This window comes from Dromiciops gliroides, chromosome 3 (assembly GCF_019393635.1).
Source record: "Dromiciops gliroides isolate mDroGli1 chromosome 3, mDroGli1.pri, whole genome shotgun sequence".
In the NCBI taxonomy this organism is placed as follows: Eukaryota; Metazoa; Chordata; class Mammalia; order Microbiotheria; family Microbiotheriidae; genus Dromiciops; species Dromiciops gliroides.
Genome location: NC_057863.1, coordinates 321715504 through 321736352, shown reverse-complemented (window position 1 = coordinate 321736352; position 20849 = coordinate 321715504). Strand labels below are relative to the sequence as shown.

At 36.9% G+C, this 20849-nt stretch overlaps 1 protein-coding gene across 1 annotated transcript in view; it reads left to right on the top strand.

Annotated features, from left to right (window-relative positions):
• Positions 1–276: 276 nt before the first annotated feature.
• LOC122747540 (cell surface glycoprotein CD200 receptor 1-like) overlaps positions 277–20849 on the top strand; it is a 34358-nt gene continuing 13785 nt past the window's right edge. The window contains exons 1-4 of the mRNA XM_043993494.1: positions 277–340; positions 6833–6904; positions 7651–7968; positions 8064–8315. Of these exons, the coding sequence (XP_043849429.1) occupies positions 277–340; positions 6833–6904; positions 7651–7968; positions 8064–8315 (706 nt within the window). The remainder of the gene's footprint in view (positions 341–6832; positions 6905–7650; positions 7969–8063; positions 8316–20849) is intronic.

Below are 20849 nucleotides of genomic sequence, written 5' to 3'. Positions count from 1 at the left end.
TCTGTCTTCACCATAGGACTTAATCCAGGAAAACTATTGTCCTGATGAGTCAATGAAAGAACTCTCTACCAGAAGTTGCTAATCAGCCAGAAAACAAAGAGAGGAGAAGGAAGATGGATGCATTGATCCAGAGGAAGACAGGCTATAGAAATATGGAACTCTAGGATGGGACTCTGAGAAGATGAGGTGATTGAGAAACTCACCCCTGGGTCTGTAACTAACTAAATTTAGAGTTACAGATAGGTGTGGAGAGCTTGGACGGGAAAGATAATCCAAATGGCCTCTTTAGGAAAGCCTTTTACATTTAGGCTACTGACCATCGTTGTGATCATAGCAGCTGGTAAGTCCAATGTAATGGAGTTAGCCCTGATATACATTATAATAATTATTCTTTGTATATGAAATTGACACTACTTAACCCTCTCAAAATACATACTTGGAATTGTAATTCTAATAGTAGTGATGGACTTGAGCCACTATTTTCACATGTCTCCTGGTCTACCTTTTGACAAATGGCACCCTTTTATAACAAAGCTTGCCAGGATTAAGGGTACATTCTATAGAACAGAGCAAAGCTACGTAGTCCACTATTATTCTTATTATTAAGACAAGTAAACTAAGATACAATAATGCTATAGTGGCAAAAGAGCTAAAAATGCTTCCCCCTAATTTTTGTTTTATATTTTTGGCATTTTATGCTTGGGTATATTTGAGCTGGTTTTTGAAACATGAGTAAGATTTTCAATTCAGAGGTAGGGGTAGGGAGAATATATTATACATTAGGAATGTGGTGAGCAAAAGTAAGTAATGGAAAAGCACAAAAAAGAAAGGGAAGGACTAGCTTGTCTTAAGTGTAGTAAATAGGCAGGGTAGATTTATGATAAAAAGATGGAAAGGAAAAGTGATAACAAGTTTTTGAGGTTCAGTTTATTGAGCAGTGAAGTGACCCTTCCCTTCCCTAGGATTATCATGGAAGTCTTAGACAAATGCCAATAGTCATTGCATTTCTATTGTGTGCAATGATAACCCCTGTTTCCTTCATGCCCATGCAATTCAGGTGTGTTGCTTTTTCGAATTGATTTTCTCACTTGTTTCAGACCTTTATCTTTTGATATTCTATAGACCTCTAAGAAGTACCCTGGCCTCATTTTTTTTTTTGAATTTACACTTGATCTCTGATCCTGGGTGATCATATGCTGGTTGTGTCTCAGTTGGGATGCAACAGTGTAAAAAAGTAGAGTGGAATTTGTGGATATAAGGTGCAATAGGTAGGAGATGTTGACTTTTCTGTATCCCTCAATATTTTTCTCTCTTTCCTTTCATTTTCTTCCCCACTCTTTTACTCTAATCATTTGAATGTAAAGGATATCCATAAATAAAGCATTTATCACTCAAGAAGAACTTGTACATATAATATCCCTAATCTCTCTGGTTAGTTTTAGTTCCACATTTCCAACTACTTCTTGGATATTTTCACTTAGCTGTGCTGACATTAACTTCAAACTCAACATGTCTAGAAACAAACTTGTCATTTTCCATCCCAAACTCACTTCCTTCCTTACTTCTCTGTTTTTAGACATAATTCTATCAGTCACTCAAGCTCAAAATTTTTTTAGTAATCTCCGTGGCTCTCTATATCCAGTTTAAGTTAGTTTATTTTTAAAATTAAGGTTTTTAAAATAATTTTTATTAATGTCATATATTTTACATCATACAAGTTATTTCTAGTATCCTTCCCCCTCCCTCACACAGAGTAACTTAATGTAACAAATATCATTTTTAAGAGAGAAAAAATCAGGGGCAGCTAGGTGGTGCAGTGGATAGAGCACCAGCCCTGGAGTCAGGAGTACCCGAGTTCAAATCCGGCCTCAGATGCTTGACACTTACTAGCTGTGTGACCCTGGGCAAGTCACTTAACCCCAATTGCCTCACCAAAAAAACCCAAAAACACAAAAAAAGAGAGAAAAAATCAGAACTAGTTACTGATACATTGAAAACATTCAAAAACATGTTCAATGTTCAAGACTTTTGAATCTTCTATCTTCATGAAGGAGTGGATTGGTGGTGTCTTTTCATATCCCTTCATTCATGCTTTGCTTAATCTTTATAATTTTGCTACATTTACTTTTGATTTTTTGATATGGAAGTGTTTTCATCAATTTTAGTAATTATCGTGTATATTGTTTTCTTGGCTTTGCTTACTTCATTGTACATGAATTCTTGTAGATCTTTCCATATTTCTTTGAATTTATTACACAAATAATTTTTTTAAATCACAGTTTTATTTCATTACATTCATATACCACAATTTGTTTAGCTGTTCCCTAACTGATGGCTGTCTATTAAGTGGTGCTAGAAATATTTTGGAGTATATAGAGACTTTTTTCTTATAAATAATTTCCTTGGGTTATATGCTCACCAAACAAGTCTCTGGTTCAAAGAGTATAGATATTTTAGTCACTTTATTTATATAATTCCAAATTGCTCTCCAAAATGGTTTTACCATTTCACAGCTCCATTAACAATGTACTAGTGTGCCAATTATTCCACAACTCCTCCAACATTTTTGACTCTTTGTGCCTTGTTCTTAACCAATTTGCAGGATGTCAAGCAAAACCTCAGGGTTGTTTCGATTTGCATTTCTCTTATTATTTGTATTTTGGAGCATTATTTTTTCTGTTGGGGTTAACTGTATTTTCTTTGTTTCCCATTTATTTAGAATTTTATTTTTCCCCCAATTACATTAAAAAAGTTTTTTAACATCCATTTTTAAAACTTTGTGTTCCAAATTCTCTTCCTCCTTCCCTCTGCTTAAGAACTCAAGCAATTCAGTGTGAGTTATACATGTGTAGTCATACAAAACATTTCCATATTAGTCAGGCTGTGAAATAAAACAGACAAAAAACTTAAGAAAAAGAAACTAAAAAAAAATCATACTTCAATCTGTATTCAGACACCATCAGTTCTTTATCTGGAGATGGATCACATTTTACCTAAGTCCTTGAGAGTTGTCTCGAATCATTGTGTTGCTGAGAATAGCTAAGTCACTCACAGCTGATCATCTTACAATATTGATGTTACTGTATATATAGTACATTTCACTTTGCATCAGCTCATGTAAGGCTTTCCAGGTTTTTCTGAGAGCATCCTGCTCATCATTTCTTATAGCACAATAGTCTTCCATCATAATGTCATCCCACAATTTGTTTAGCCATTCCCCAATAGATGGGCATCTCCTCAATTTTGAATTCTTTGCACCAAAAAAGGGCTACCATATATATATATATATATATATATATATATATATATATATATATATTTACATAGAAATCTTTTAATTTTTTCATTTTTTAAATCTCTTTTTGGATAGCAAACTAGTAGTGGTTTTACTAGGTCAAGGGGTATGTATGGATTTATAGTGCTTTGGCCACAGTTCCACATTGCTCGACAGAATGTTTGAATCAGTTTATAATTCCACCAACAGTGCATTAATGTCTCATTTTCCCCATATCCCCTACAACATTTGTCATTTTCCTCTGCTGTCCTATTAGCAAATGCAATAGATATTAGGTAGTACCCCAGAATTGTTTTGACTTGCACCTTTCTAATCAATAGTGAGTTAGAACATTTATTTCATATGAGTATAGATAGCTTTGATTATTTCATCTGGGAAGTCTTCATTTCTTTTGATATTTTTGATAATTTATCAGTTGGGGAATGGCTCTTATTTTTAAAAATTTGACTCAGTTCTCTACGTGTTTGAGAAATAAGGCCTTTGTCAGACAAACTTCCTTCAAAATTTTTTCAGTTACTATTGTTAACTGTATTTCCCTCTATCCTATTCCCTCCCCATGACATTTACTATATTCTCTATCTCCTTTCACCTTGTTCCTCCTCAAAAGTGTTTTGCTTCTGAATGCCTGCTCTCCCAATCTCTCTTCCCTTCTATCACCCCCCCCTCCCCGCCCCGCTCCCATCCACTTCCCCTCCTACTTTCCTGCATGGTAAGATAGATTACTATACTCAATTGATTGTATATGTTATTCCCTCTTTGAGCCAATTCTGATGAGAGTAAGGGTCACTTACTTCCCCTCACATCCCCCATCTTCCCGTACCCTGTATATGCTATTTCTTGTTTCTTTTATGTGAGATACTTTGTCCCATTCCACCTCTCCCTTTATCTTTCTCCCAGTACATTCCTCTCTTACCCCTTAAGTTTAATTTTTAAAAGGTATTATTCCTCTATATTCAACTCACACCTGTGCCCTGTGTCTAAATATACTCCATCTAGCTGCCCTAATAATGGGAAAGTTCTTATGAGTTACAAGTATCATCTTCATGTGTAGGAATGTAAAAAGTTTAACCTTATAATATCCCTTATAATTTCTTTTTTTTGCAGGGCAATGGGGGTTAAGTGACTTGCTCAGGGTCACACAGCTAGTAAGTGTCAAGTCTCTGAGGCTGGATTTGAACTCAGGGCCTCCTGAATCCAGGGTCAGTGCTGTATCCACTGAGCCATCTAGCTGCCCCCTATGATTTATTTTTCATGTTTACCTTTTTATGTCTCTTGAGTCTTGTATTTGAATGTCAAATTTTCTATTCAACTCAGTTCTGTTAATCAAGAATGCCTGAAAGTCCTCTCTTTCATTGAATGACCATTTTCACCCTGAAGAATTATATTCAGTTTTGCTGGGTAGGTGATTCTTGGTTGTAATCTCAGTTCCTTTGCCCTCTGGAATATCATATTCCAACCTCTCTGATCCTTTAATGTAGAATCTGTTAAATCTTCAGTTATCCTGATTGTGGCTCCACAATACTTGGATTGTTTTTTTCTGTCTGCTTGCAATATTTTCTCCTTGACCTGTGAGCTCTGGAATTTGGCTATAATATTTCTGGGAGTTTTAATTTTGGGATCTCTTTCAGGAAGTGATTGGTGGATTCTTTCAATTTCTATTTTACTATCTGCTTCTAGAATATCAGGGAAATTTTCCCTGACAATTTCTTGGAAGATGATGTCTAGACTCTTTTTTTTTATCATAGCTTTCAGGTAGTCCAATAATTTTCATATTATCTGTCCTGAATCTTTTCCCAGGTCAGTTGTTTTTCCAATGAGATATTTCACATTGCCTTCTATTTTTTCATTCTTTTAGTTTTATTTTATTGTTTCTTGATTTCTCATGCAGTCATTAGTTTCCATTTGCTCAATCCTAATTTTTAAGGAGCTTTTTTTCTTCATAGAATTTTTCCAGGTCTAACATTATAATCTGGCATTCTATGATTTTTATGAAATTGATGTTGGCTGTGCTTTGGGAGAGGTCTTCTATACTCAGAGAAATTACTATGAGGCATTGATACTTGTCAGTCAGAGTCACTTATCTCAGTTCTCCTAGACTTGTTTCAAGATTTTTGTAATTATTTGATTATCTACAATTGTCCCTAAAAGAGAGAAATATCAGGTTATACCATTATCAATTGGGGCCAGCTAAGTGACTCAACGGACAGAGTGACAGAGCTGAAGTCAGAAATACTCATCTTCCCAAGTTTGACACTTACTAGCTGTGTGACCCAGGGAAAGTCCCTGAATCCTATTTGCCTGAGTTTCCTCATCAGCAAAATGTACTGGAGAAGGAAATGGCAAATCTGTTGTATGTGCTATAGAAATGCTAGCTATTATTATTATGAAGATTTTCAGTTAGTGTGGGGAGTGATACCCAAATACCCTCCTTCTGTGGTATAGAAAAAAAAGATGGACAACAACACAAAGGATCAGAAATATTATTAACATTGTTCTATTTGTTGTGATTTTATAGATACCAAAAAAAAAAGACTTCTAAGCCACCCCTATTTCAAATAGTTCCCCCACCTGTCAAGTGATTACTAAAAATGTCTTCAATAGAGAACAAAGCCTCTGTTCCATAATATGAAATGTCTTGAAATACATTGACTGCTAGGTGAAATAAGCATGTTGATTTTAATTTACTTGGAGGCATATACTACTGAAAGTGAGCCCCATCCTATTGTCAGGTGTATATTAGTAGAAGGGGTAGGGGAAGCCCTGGGTAATTGAAAGGGAATTAATACTATACTGTGGTTGGGAAAAAGATATTCCACAGTATGACTTCAGTCTACCTTTCATTTTATTTCATATTTTTCTTCTTTACACATTCTTCATTTCAGCCAAATTGATTATTAGCTGTTCTCTGAACTTTGTGTGTGTGTGTGTGTGTGTGTGTGTGTGTGTGTGTGTGTGTGTGGCTGTGGCATTTGGGGTTAAGTGACTTTCCCAGGGTCACACAGCTAGTAAGTGTCAAGTGTCTGAGGCCAGATTTGAACTGAGGTCGTTCTGAACCCTGGGCTGGTGCTTTATCCACTGTACCACCTAGCTGCCCCATGTTCTCTGAACTTTTAATTTCATCTCCCACCCTGGTGCATTTGTCCAAGCCCAATGTCAGAAATGGACTTCTTCCTCATCTGTGCCTCTCAGAATTCTTGTCTTGACAAGAGTCAGCTGATTCTAAAAAACAATTTCTCTGGTATCTCTAAATATGTGTAATCTACTTGTATTTGTTTTTTTGGTGGATGCTTTATAGCCCTTGTGGATTTTTTTTTGGTCACTGTAGTTTTTTTAATACATTTGTTGAAATGAATTGAATTAAAAAGCAAAAGGGGCAATTGAGGGCCCTTTTCGTGGACTTTGAGATGTTTCTGAAGGCTGTATCTCTTGTTTTCATTACCTCATTGGCAACTATGTCCCAAAAATAGTCTGAAGATTTTGAAAATAAAAGTGTTATTTTTAAATGAAGATCTATCAATGTGTGTTTTCCCTCTTCAGAATATAAAAGCACCCGAGCAGCGAATCGAATTCCACCAGGCAACACGTGGGCTGGACAACAATGCGCCAATGGTAATTTTCTTTGCCCAGTAGTTATGGCAGTGAGGGGCACACATAGGGGATGCAGGCCTCCAGCACTGCAGGGCCCCATGTCCCTTCTCTTCTCTAGGAGTCCATATGCTGCTGTTCTACTGGGCATATTGTCTCTGCTGGAGGATGGGGCACTTAGTTTGTCTTCCTGAATCTATTCCTCTTCACAGCTCAACTCTCAACTACCCAGCCTACTTTTCTTTGAAGGTGCTTCCTGTCCCTCTCTTTTCCATGCTGTGTCTGCTGGATATGGTGCATGGTCACCTATTGGGTAATCAGTTCTGATGCAAGACTCCATGGCTTTTAAGGTTGGTTTGGGAGGGGCATTTTCTCTATTTTTCAACAATTCCTTCCTCTTCCTTCCTCCTCTTCCTCCTCTCTCTCTCCCCTGGCATGGCTAATCTTCATCTAGCTAATGGCCAGCTGCCCTTCTCACTCTATCTTTAGAGGAATGTTAATAGTACCTAGGAATATTTTTGCATTTCCTTTAATGCCTTAACACCTCATTACCTGATTTATTAATTGTTCTTGGGAGAAAAATCACTCGGTAGGGTCCCAACTCCTCTTCCCCCCATCACTCACTTTGGGATTTTCTTAAGTGTTCATTCCAGGAATGTGTAAGTTCATAGAGCTGGGAGTTAGGTCAGGAGCAGGTACAGCCTTAAAGGGATGCTCTGGGAGGAGCTGCTCCAGAAAAGTCTTTATGATTCTCTTGTTTTTATGTCCAGTTACCAGATCCATGTCTGTACTGGTGAATACCAAGGCTGTCTTCTCCTGTTGTTCTCACCCAATAAAGAATTATTTAATGTTTACATGGAAAATATGCCTCAGAGACAACACTCCCTGTATCATAGCCTACAGAAGCGACAGGAATGAAACCAAGGAAACAAACTGCTCTGGTGAAGGAATAACCTGGGAAATCAGACCTGAATGGAACAACACACTTTGGATAGACTCAGTGACCACTGATAATGATGGATATTACAAATGTGTTGCTGTAGCAAATGATGGGAATTTCCAATCTATCTATCACCTCAGTGTGCTAGGTAAGTAACAGCTTCTGTCAGGCTGTTATGGGTAACCAGATCCAGAACTGGAAAACAGGTAACATTATCTAAATTTCTATCTTCATCTTCTGTAGTGCCCCCTACAGTAACCCTGTCTGAGATGGGGAATGGGACTGTTGTGTGCAAGGCTGCTGTTGGGAAGCCAGCTGCCCAGATCTCTTGGGTCCCAGAGGGAGACTGCTTCACTGTGAATGAAACTTACAACAACGGGACAGTGACTGTGAAAAGCATGTGTATAAGGAATCACTTCAATGAATCTAATGTTACCTGTTTCATTTCCCATTTGACTGGGAACAAGAATCTGTCCACAGAATATGGAACCCAGGGTAAGTAGAATTTCTTCTTGAGAGAGTCATTTTCTAAGAGGCACCCAAATTTAAAATCTAAAGCTGTCTGAAAAACAAATGAGAAAGAAGTAAACACAGAACAAAGATATTCTTACATATATTTTGGAATGAATTTTTCTTCTTTCATTCCTCTGCCAGTGATGGCTGTTTTTATCCCCTATTCTTTCTCCTTTGACAGGTAAAAAGGAACTCATTTAATCCGGGTGAGGCAAAAAATATATTTACTGGAATTTTCTCTCTCCTCAACTTTTCCTCCTGGATTCCTTGGTTTCCTTAAATTAGAAAATTTTTTTCCATAGTCCAAGTGAAATGTTATGAGGGTCTGAACTAATGTGGTGGCTGTGTGAGTGGAGAGAGGATGCTAGAGTAGTTGTCTAGATAGGAACAAGATTTGACAGTAGACTGGCTTTGTGCAATGAATGGGAGAGAGCATTTGAAGATGACAGATTAGATAGAAGACACAGAAGTATTGTATTCTGTATTATGAATCTATATATCCCTGTGGAAAACAGTATTTTGATGAGGATCAACAGGAAGAAATAAAGAAAATTAGTATCATGGAAAGAGTATACTACAGACTATCTAGTAAGTTACAGGAAAAAGCTGATCAGTTCCTCTTATGGATCACTGTCACAGAGACAGTATAGAGCCAGAGTCTTTAATATATGTAGAATTCTTATGGAGGTCCTTTTCTGATAAAAAACCAAAGCAATCAGTAGATGCTTAAATTGATCTCTGATAGTTTTATCTTTCAAAAGGTAGAGAGAACAACAAGGGGAACAATTATCTAGCTTATACCAATGTGGAAGTAATGTTTAATATAGAATAATATAGAATAATGTTTAATAGTAGAAATGCCAGAAACCAAGGGTCATTCAGAAGAATCAGCTCTTCTCAACTGTTCAGTTCTCAATTACTTTGGTCACTTTTCTTTGAAAGTGCTTCCTGTATCCCCTTTTCAAGTCTGTGTCTTCTGAATATAGGGTCGTCTAATGGTAATTGGCTCTGTTGTAATACTCTATACCTTGGAGCTTAGGGAAGAGAGGTAGAATTTATCTTTCCTCCAATTCGTTAAATTTTCTTCCACCTCTTCCTCTTCTCTTCCTCTCCTGTCATGGCTAATTTTCACCTAGCGAATGACCACCTCCCCTTCTAATTCCATCAGGAAGAACTCCTTCATAGGAAGGTAAATAGTACATGGACATATCTTTCCACTTACTTTAATGCCTTAACACCTCATTATTTGATTTATCAACTAGGAGCTCTCAGACCACAGATAGAAAGGGATTGGAAAACTGGTCAGAAAGAGATTATAGGGGACCCTAAGCTGACACTGAGAACAGGTGCTGTTTGGCTGTTTCATTGTCCATACATGGTTCTGGGTTGCATTTCCAAGGCAGAGAGAAGTGGTTGTGGCTTCAGAGGAGCAGGGCTCCTTCCTGGGTAAAAACCAGAGTGCAGACCAGAAAAGCAGTGACATATCTCACCCTGAACCATAACAGTTTGGAAGCACTGAATATTTACAGATTCCTAGAACTAGCTTTAAAAACAACAGGGAGAAAAAGCTTGAAGCTTGGGAAAGTGTCTCCCCACCCCCCACCCCCAGTGAGCAGAGATCAGTACACTAAAAAAAAAAAAAATGAACCAGCAACAAAAAAAGAACCTAACCATTAAAAGCTGCTACATGACAGAAAAGATGAAGACACAAATTCAGAAGACAACAATGTGAAAATAACTAAAAGTAAAACCTCAAAGAAAAATGCAGTTTGGACATAAGCCCAATAAGAATTCTTTGAAGAGCCAAAGAATTAAATAAAAGTAGTAGAGGAAAAACTGGGGAATAAGAGTAATGCAAGAAAATTACAAAAAGAGAATTAACAGTAAAGAGGCAAAAAATATGTATATAACACCTTAAAAGAGAATTGGTTTAATGGTAAGAAACACAAACATTCATTAAAGAAAAGAAATCTTTAAAAAACAGAATTGGTCAAATGAAAAAAGAGGTACAAAAATGCACTGATGAAACTAATTCCTAGAAAACATTAGAATTGGGTAAGTGGAAGTTAATGACTTCATAAGACATAAAAAAAACAATAAAACATTCTAAAAGATGAAAAAAATGAAGAAAATTCAAAGTATCTCATCAAAAAAACAAATGATCTGGAAAAGGGAGTGAAGAGAGATAATTTAAGAATTATTGGACTACCTGAAAGCAACAATTAAAAAAGCCTAGACATCATAGTTCAAAAAATTATCAAGGAAAACTGCCCCACTATCTTATGAACAGAGGGTAAAAAAGAAATTGAAAGACTCTACCAATCACTTCCTGAAAGAGATACCCAAATGAAAACTCCCAGGAAAATTATAGTCAAATTTCAGAGTTCTCATGTGAAAGGGAAAATATTTCAAGCAACCAGAAAGAAATAATTTAATTTAATATTTTAGAACCATAGTTAGGATTGCAAGAGATTTAATGTGTTCCACAATAAAAGAGAAGGTTTGAAATGTGATGTTTTGGAAGACAAGGGAGCTAGTATTATAACCCAAGAATAACCTACCTAGCAAAATTAAATATAATCCTTCAGAAGGAAAAAAAAATGCACATTTAATGAAACAGAAGAAATAGCTATGTGGTACAGTAAATAGAGTGCTAGACCTGGAGTCAGGAAGACCTGAGTCCAAATCCAGCTTCTGACACTTATTAGCTGTGTGACCCTGGAAAAGTCACTTAGCCCTTTTTGCTTCACTTTCCTCATTTGTAAAATGAGCTAGAGAAGGAAATGGCAAACCATTCCAGTATCTTTGCCAAAAAACAAACACACACACATGTACTCACACACAAAAAGCCCAAATGATAGCAGGAAGAGGCAGACATGAATGAAAAGTGACTGAACCAATGAAATAGAGGACTTATTTTTTTTTTTTAGCATTTTCAATGAAAAGACCACAAAAGAATAGAGAATTTGACATTCAAACACAAAACTCAAGAGAAGAATAACAAGGTAAACATGATAGAGAAGGTACTTAATAAAGTTAAACTTTTTACATCCCTATAGATGAAGATGATACATGTAACTCCTAAAACCTTTATCATTATTAGGGCAGTTAGAAGGAGTCTACATTGTTGGAGGACAAGGATGTGAATCAATTATGTTGGGATGATCTCAAAAAATAAATGAACAAATGAGAAAGAGGGATCCACTGAAAGAAGGGGGAAGGGAGAAGAAGAATAGGGAAAATTATCTCACATAAAAGAGGTGCACAAGGAACAGATTTTACAGTGGAGGGGAAAATTCGAGGGGTGGTAAGCAATAATTGAACCTCACACTCATTTGAACTGGTTCAAAGAGGGAAGAACACACACACACACACACACACACACACACACAATGTTGGATGTAAAAATTTGCCTTTCCCCAACAGGGGAGTAAGAAGGGAAGGGGATAAGAGTAAGAGGGGATATAATATAATAAGAGGGAAAGCAAATTAAAGGAAGCAGCGGTCAGAAGCAAAACAGACTTTTGAGGAGAGACAGGATAGTACCCATTTTGCATAGTTACAGCAATAATGTAATGATGTGATCAAGTGTGAAAGACTTAGCTCTTCTGATCAATGCAATGACCCAAGACACTTCTGAAGGACTCATGATCAAAATGCTATCCACCTCTAGAGATAGAACTAATGAACTCTGAGTGCAAATTGAAGTCTAATTTCTTCACTTTATTTTTTTGCCTTTTCTTTTTGCAACATGGCTATAATACAGAAATATGTGTCGCATGATTTCACATTTATAATTGATATTCTTATACTTGCCTTCTCAAAGTGGAGGAGAGGGCCTCAAGAGAGGGACAAAATTTGGAACTAAACAATTAAAAAATGAATGTTTAAAACAAATAACAATTTTTGATTGTTTCTATGATTTGTTGTTTGGACCATTCATTCTTTAGAATGAAATTATTTAGTTTCCAATTGATTTTCATTCTACTTTTCCCTGGCTCTTTCTTACATGTAATTCTTATTGCATCATCATCTGAGAAGGATGCATTTACTATTTCTGCCTTTCTACATTTGACTATGATGTTTTTGTGCCCTAATACATGGTCAATTTTTGAAAATGTGCCATGTACTGCTGAGAAAAAGGTATATTCCTTTCTATCCCCATTCAATTTTCTCCAGACATCTGTCATGTCTAACTTTTCTAGTAATCTGTTCACCTCTTTCACTTCTTTCTTATTTATTTTTTGGCTAGATTTATCTAATTCTGAGAGGGGGAGATTCAGATCCCCCACTAGTATAGTATTAATATCTAATTTCTCTTGTAACTCATTTAACTTCTCCTCAAAGAACTTGGATGCTATACCACTTGGCGCATATATATTTAATATTGATATTACTTCATTATCTATAGTACCTTTTAGCAAGATGTAATTTCCTTCCTTATCTCTTTTAATGAGATCTATTTTTGGCTGTGCTTTGTCTGAGATAAGGATTGCTACCCCTGCTTTTTTTACTTTAGCTGAAGCATAATATATTCTTCTCCAGCCTTTTACCTTGACTCTGTGTGTATCTCTCTGCTTCAAATGTGTTTCTTATAAACAGCATATTGTAGGATTCTGGTTTTTAATCCACTCTGCAATTCACTTCCGTTTTATAGCAGAGTTCATCCCATTCATATTCACAGTTATTATTACTGACTGTCTATTCTCCTCCATTATATTTACCCCCTTTGTACTTTCCCCCCTTCTTTCACCCTATTCCTCCTCACCGATGTTTTACTTCTTACCCCTGCCTCCCCAATCTGCCCTCCCTTTTTATCACCCCCCTCTCCTTTCTTTACCCTTTTCTCCCTTGCTTTTGTCCTCCCTTCTATCAGTCTCCCCTTTCCCTTCCCCTTTTGTTTCCCTAAAGAATGAGCTAAGTTTCTTTATCCCAATGAACGTATATATTATTACCTCTTTGAATCAAATCTAATGAGAGTAGGGTTGAAACAATGTTCACCCCTCCTTTCTTTCCCTCTATTGTAATAGGTTTTTTTTTCACTGCTTCATATGATATAATTCACCCCATTCCACCTCCCCTTTCCTCTCCTCCCCATAGACTCCCTTTTTAACTCCTTAGTTTTCTTTGTATCATCACATCAAAGACAATTTATATTTATACCCTCTGTGTAAAGTCCTTCTCTCTGCCCAAATACATTTACAGTTCTTAAAAGTTATGAGTATTATCTTCCCATGTAGGGATATAAACAGTTTAACCTAATTGAGTAACCTTTTCTTTTCCCCCCTCTGTTTACCTTTTTAAACTTCTCTTGAGTCTTGTATGTTAAGATCAACTTTTCTATTCAGTTCTGGTCTTTTCACCAGGAAAGATTGAAAGTCCCCAATGTCATTAAATGTCCATCTCTTCCCCTGAAAGAGAATGCACATTTTTGCTGGGTAATAGATTCTTGGCTGCAATCCAAACTCCTTTGCCTTCCAGAATATCATATTCCAAGCCTTGCGGTCCTTTAATGTTGAAGCTGCCAGGTCCTGAGCAATCCTGACTGTGGCTCCATGATATTTAAATTGCTTCTTTCTGGCTGCTTGGAGTTTTTTCTCCTTCACCTGATAATTCTGGAATTTGGCTACAATATTCCTTGGAGTTTTCCTTTTGGGGTCTCTTTCAGGAGGTGATTGGTGGATTCTTTCAATGATGATTTTATCCTCTGATTCTATGATAACAGGGCAGTTCTCCTTAACAATTTCCTGGAATATGGTGTCTAGATTCTTTTTCTGGTCATGGCTTTCAGGCAGTCCAATGATTCTCAGATTGTTTCTCCTCGATCTGTTTTCCAGATCCGTTGTCTTTCCAATGAGGTATTTCACATTTTCTTCTACTTTTTCATTCTTTTGATTCTGCTTGACTGATTCCCAGTGTCTCATGGATTCCTTATCTTCCAACTGACCAATTTTAATTTTTAAGGCATTTTTTTCTTTAGTGAGATTATGCACCCTTTTTTCCATTTGGCCAGATGAATTTTTTTTAAGGCATTGTTTTCTTCAATGAGATTATGCACTTTTTTTCCCATTTGGCCAAATGAATTTTTTAAGGCATTGTTTTCTTCAGCGAGATTATGCACCTTTTTTTCCATTTGGCCAGATGAATTTTTTAAGGCATTGTTTTCTTCAGCGAGATTATGCACTTTTTTTTCCATTTGACCAGATGAATTTTTTAAGGCATTATTTTCTTCAGTGAGATTATGCACCTTTTTTTTCCCATTTGGCCAGATGAATTTTATAAGGAATTGTTTTCTGCAGTCAATCTTTGTGCTTCCTTTTCCAAGCTGCTGATTCTTTTTTTCATAGTTTTCTTGTTTTGCTTTCATTTCTCTCCCCATTTTTTCTTCTACCTCTCTCAATTGATTTTTGAAATCCTTTTTGAGCTCTTCCAGGAAGGCTTTTTGTTCTTGAGACCAATTCACCTTCCCTCAGGAGGCTTCATATGTAGGCAATTTGAAGCTATTGTCCTCATCTGAGTTTGTGTTGGCTTCTTCCCTATTGATACAGAAGCTCTCAATGGAGAGGGCTCTTTTTTGCTTCTTACTCATGATTGCAGCTTATTTATTTATTTTTTAAGTTGAGGTCTGCTCTGGGGGCACCAGGGTCTGTGTTTTGGGCTTCTTGTGCAGGGGTATAGGTGCTGTGTGACCAGCTTTTTACTCTGAGGTCTTTATAGTGTGTACAGTTCGCCTCCCTGCACTTCCTGTATAAGCGTGCTGCATCTGTGTGCCTGGTTGTGCCTATTCTGTTCCTGGCCCTCCAGCTGGCAACTTGCCCTCTCGGCTGGTGCAGGTAGGTTTTTCCACTGTCCTTCTTGGCTGCCAGATTTTTTGAGCCAGGTTCCAGGGGCCTCAGTTGTTCGGCTGTGGCCTGCAGCTCCTGCTGACTTGCCCTGACACCCTCGGTGCTGGGCTGCTGCCCTGTGCTGGGCCTCCCTTTTGCCTGAGTCAGACTGACCTTTTCCTGAAGTCTTCTAAATTATCTCTGGTTGGAAAACTGTGTCTCTCTGTCTCTTTGCAGGTTCTGTAGTTTCAGAATCCATCCAGAGGCTTGATTTGATGTTCTTTTTGAGGGAACAGAAGGAGAGCTCAGGCAGCTTGCTGTTTCCTGTCTGCCATCTTGGCTCCACCCCTGTTTAATGAGTAGGGTAGATCTGGTACTGGCTAAAAAATAGAGTGGTAGATCAATTGAATAGGCTAGGCTCAGGAAACACAGTAGTAAATGACACTAGCAATGTAGTGTTTGATAAGCCCAAAGATTCCAGCTTCTGGGATAGGAACTCAGTATTTGACAAAAACTGCGGGGAAAACTGGAAGATAGTATGGCAGAAATTAGGCATAGACCAACATCTTACACCTTATACTAAAATAAGGTCAAAATGGATACATGATTTAGACATAAGAGGTGATACCATAGGTAAATTAGGAGAGAAAGGAATAGTCTACCTATCAGATCTTTGGAAAGGAAAACAGTCTATGACCAAACAAGAGATAGAGTATATTATAAAATGCAAAATGGATGATTTTGATTACATTAAATTAAAAAATTTTTGTACAAACAGAAACAATGCATCCAAAATTAGAAGGGAGGTAGAAAGCTGGGAAACAATTTTTGAGGCCAGTACTTCTGATAAAGGCCTCATCTCTAAAATATATAGGGAACTAAATCAAATTTATAAGAATCCAAGTCATTCCCCAATTGAGAAATGGTCAAAGGATATGAACAGGCAGTTTTCTGATGAAGAATCCAAAGCTATCTATTCCCATATGAAAAAATGTTCTAAATCTCTAATGATTAGAGAGATGCAAATTAAAACAACTCTGAAGTACTACCTGACACCTATCAGATTGACTAAAATGACAAAAAAGGAAAATAATAAATGTTGGAGAAGCTGTGGGAAAATTGGAACACTAATGCATTGTTGGTGGAGCTGTGAACTGATCCAACCATTCTGGAGAGCAATTTGGAATTATGCCCAAAGGACTATAAAGCTGTGCATACCCTTTGACCCAGCAATACCACTTTTGGGTCTTTTGCCCAAAGAAATCATGGAAAGGGGAGAGGGACCCACATGTACAAAAATATTTATAGCTGCTCTTTAGGTGGTGGCAAGGAATTGGAAGTTGAAGGGGTGCCCATCAATTGGGGAATGGCTGGACAAGTTGTGGTATATGAATACAATGGAATACTATTGTGCTGTAAGAAATGATGAGCAGGAGGAGTTCAGAGAAACCTGGAGGGTCTTGCGTGGGTTGATGATGAATGAGATGAGTAGAACCAGAAGAATATTGTACACAGTATCATCAACATTGAGTGTAGATCTACTGCGATGGACTATATTCTTCTCACCAATGCAATGGTATAGAAGAGTTCCAGGGAACTCATGATAGAAGAGGATCTCCAAATCCAAGAAAAGAAAAGAAAGAACTGTGGAGTATAGATGTTGAATGAACCATACTATTTCTTTTGGTTTTGGTGCTGTTGTTTTTTTCTATTTTGGGGTTTTTCATCATTGCTCTGATTTTTTCTCTTATAACATGACTAATGCAGAAATAGGATTAATGTTATTATGTGCATATGTATATATATATACATATATATATATACACACACACACACACACACACATATATATATATATATATATATATATATATATATATATATATATATATATAAAACCCATATCAGATTACCTGCTGTCTAGGGGAGGGGGAAGGGAGGGGAGGGAGGGAGAAAAATCTGGAATTGTAAAGCTTGTATAAACAAAAGTTGAGAACTATCTTTACATGTAACGGGAAAAAATTAAATACTTTATTAATTAAAAAAAAACAAATAACAATTTTTAAAAAGAAAAAATCACATTGTACCAGAATGACAATCTGTCTTTTTAAAGTCTTATTTTGAATTTGACAAATACTAAATAAAATGGAAATTTCTTTATGCATAGCAGATCAGAGAAAGATTATATATGAAACTGCAGATTTCTTTTATATACAATTTGCTTTTCATTCAAAGCATATAATAATCTCAAATCTGTAGCTTTCAAAGCTTTCTTGTTTGTCTGCAATTCTTTTGGACCTTCCTTTTGTTTTCTTCTTTGCATTAAAAAAAAAGTCTCTGATCTTTAATTTTTTTTACAAATTTTCCCCTTTGTCTTATCCTTATACTCCTTTCTTCTCCCTCCCTCCCCCAATTAAAAAAAAGAAAAAAGAAAAGGAAAAACCTTGTAACACATATATACATAGTCAAACAAAATCGTTTAACACAATCTGAAAATGTATATTTTATTCTGTGTCTTTAGTCCATCATCTTTCATAAAGAGTTAAGCAACATGCTTTATCTTCAGTCCTCTAGAATAATAGTTGGACATTGCATTAATCAGAGTTCTCAGGTCTTTCAGAATTATTTTTCTTTTAATGTTACTGTATAAATTGTTCTATTGGTTTTGTTCACTTTACTCTGTATCAATTCAAACATGTGTTCCCAGAGTTCTCTGAAATCATCTATTTTCTCATTTCTTATGCTGCAATGGTATTCAATTCTATTAATATGCAATAATTTGTTTAGCCATTCCCCAGGAAATGGGTGGCCCCTTAGTTTCCAGCTCTTTGCTACTACAAAAATAACATATTTTTGTGCATGTGGGTCCTTTTTCTCTATCTTTGCTCTTTTTGTTGTAAACTCCTAGAAGTAGTCACAAATATAAAATCATCTGGTATTCAAATCCTTTCATAGCCTCTACCCATACCTCATTAGTTTATTTATAATTTATATTGCCACCCTTTCCCCATCATGTACTCTGTAATCTGGTATCACTGTCTTCCTTGCACAAGAAACCCCCTCTCTGGACTCTGGGAATTTTTTTTTTTCATTTCTTTTAGACTTTTATTTTCCAAATTACATGTAAAAGCAAATTTCGAAATCAATTTTTTTAAACTTTGTGTTCCAACTTCTCTTCCTCCCTCCCCTCCCACCCCCACCCTAAGAACTCAAAGAATTCAATATAAATTATACATGAGTGGTCATGGAGAACAATGCTACCTTATCTAGGTTGTGAGAGAAAACAGATAAAAGCAAAACTTCTGATTAAGGAATTGTCAAAAAAATGTGTTTCAGTCTGTTTTCAGATACCATCAGTTCTTTCTTTGTAGATGTATTACAATTTTCCTAAGTTCTTCAGAGTTATATTGGATCATTGCCTTGCTGAAAATAACCATGTGCTTTCCAGGAGATTATCTTACACTAATGCTGTTATTTTGCAGACAGTACATTTCTCTCTGCTTCAGTTCATGTGGGTCTTTCCAGGTTTTTCTAATAGCATCCTGTTCATCACAATTTTTATATATTACCTTGAACTTGAAAAAGAATTTTCTTCACAATAGCCCAGCAGAGTAGGTACCATACGTTTTGACATTGTAGTCAATCATCATAATTATTTCCCTCCAGACTATTCCCTTCCAATAATATGTATTCTATTGTCTATCTTATTTTGCCCTTAATCCTCCTCATAAGTGTTTTACTACTGACTGTCCCCTCCCTTGCTCTACCCTCCCTTCATTCACCCTTCCCTCTTTATCCTCTTCCCTTCCTACTTTCCTGTAAGGTTAAATAGATTACTCTTCCCTATTGGATGTGTGTGTTATTCCCTCCTTGAGCCTACTCTGATGAGGTTATGGCCTTTGAGCTAATTCTGTTTTCTAAATTTTTCTTCTTCCGTCCCTCCTCAACTCTCTCTATGAAATCAAGCAATTCAATATATGTCATGCATGTGGTGTTATGCTGAACATCTTCACCTTCATCTAAAGTGTTTTGCTTTTTACAGCTCCCTCCCCCAAACTTCCCTTCCCTCCTTCCCCTTTTCTCTCCACCCCCCTATCCCCTTCTCCTCCCACTTTTCCTCAGGGCAAAAATATATTACTATACCCGCTTGAGCATGTATGTTATTCCCTCTTTGCACTAATTCTGATGACAGTGAAGTTCACTCACTCCCCCTCTTCCCCTCCCCTCCATAGGCTTTTTTCTTGTTTTCTTCATGTGAGTTACCTCTCCCCATTCCACCTCTCACCTTCCACCTCCCCCAGTCTATTCCTCTTCCCCCTCACCCCTATTTTAATGATGTCACCATGGGTTAGCTAGGTGGCACAGTGGACAAAGCACCAGCCCTGGGCCCAGGAGGCCCAGAACCCAAATCCGGTGCCAGACACCAGACAACCTACCTTGTTTGCTCCACAAAGAACAAGGATACATAAAAAATAAATGCTTTACAAATGCCATCCCTTCATATTCATTTCAGATCTGTGTCTTCTGTGTATTCCTCACTGAAAAAGTTCTTATGAGTTGGAAGTATTATTTTCTCATATATGACTGTAAACAGTTTAACCTTTTAATGCCCATCATGATTTCTTTTTCCTATTTACCTTTTAATGCTTCTCCAGGGTCTTGTATTTGAAAGTCAAATTTTCTATTCAGTTCAGGTCTTTTCATCACAAATGCCTGAAAGTCCTCTTTTTCATTGAATTCCCATTTTTTCCTCTGAAAGATTATGATTAGTTTTGCTGGGCCATGATTTTTGGCTATAGTCCCAGTTCCTTTTCCCTCTGGAATATCATATTCCATGCCCTCTGGTCCTTTAATGTAGAAGCTGCTAGATCTTGCTTTATCCTTATTGGAGCTCCACAGTATTTAAATTCCTTTTTTCTAGCTGCTTGCAATATTTTCTCCTTGACCTGGGAGTTCTAGAATTGGGCTATAATATTCCTGGAGGTTTTGCTTTTGGGATCTCTTTCAGGAGGTAAGCGGCGGATTCTTTTAGCTTCTGCTGCTAGAATATCAGGGCAATTTTCCCTCATAATCTCTTGGAGGATGGTGTCTAAGCTCTTGTTTTGGTCATGGTTTTCAGGTACTCCAATGATTTTCAAATTATTTCTCCTAGATTTATTTTCCAGGTCAGCTGTTTTTTTCAAGGAGATATTTCACATTTCCCTCTATTTTTTCATTCAATTGGATTTGCTTTGCTGTGTCTTGGTTTCTCATAAGGTCACTAGCTTCCATTTGTTCAATCCTAATTCTTAGGCAATTATTTTCATCAGACAGTTTTTTAATCTCCTTTTCCATTTGGCTTTTCAAACTGTTGACTTTTTTCTCATCATTCTCCTGCATCAATCTCATTTCTCTTTCCATTCTTTCTTCCCTCTCTCTACATCTTCCTTCTATCTCTCCTACTTTCTTTTCAAAGTCCCTTTTGAGAGCTTCCATGGCCTGAGACCAGTTCATATTTTTCTTGGAAACTTTGGATGTAAGGGCCCTGTGGTTGATTTCCTCTCCTGAGGCCGCACCTTAATCTTCCTTGTTGCTGAAAAAGTTTTCTATAATTCTGAACTTTCTTTGCTTGTTCATCTTTTACTTGATTTTAATCTCTCCACTGGGGAGGGAGCCTGCTTCTTGGCTCCACTCCTGTTCCCAGCTTCAGAGG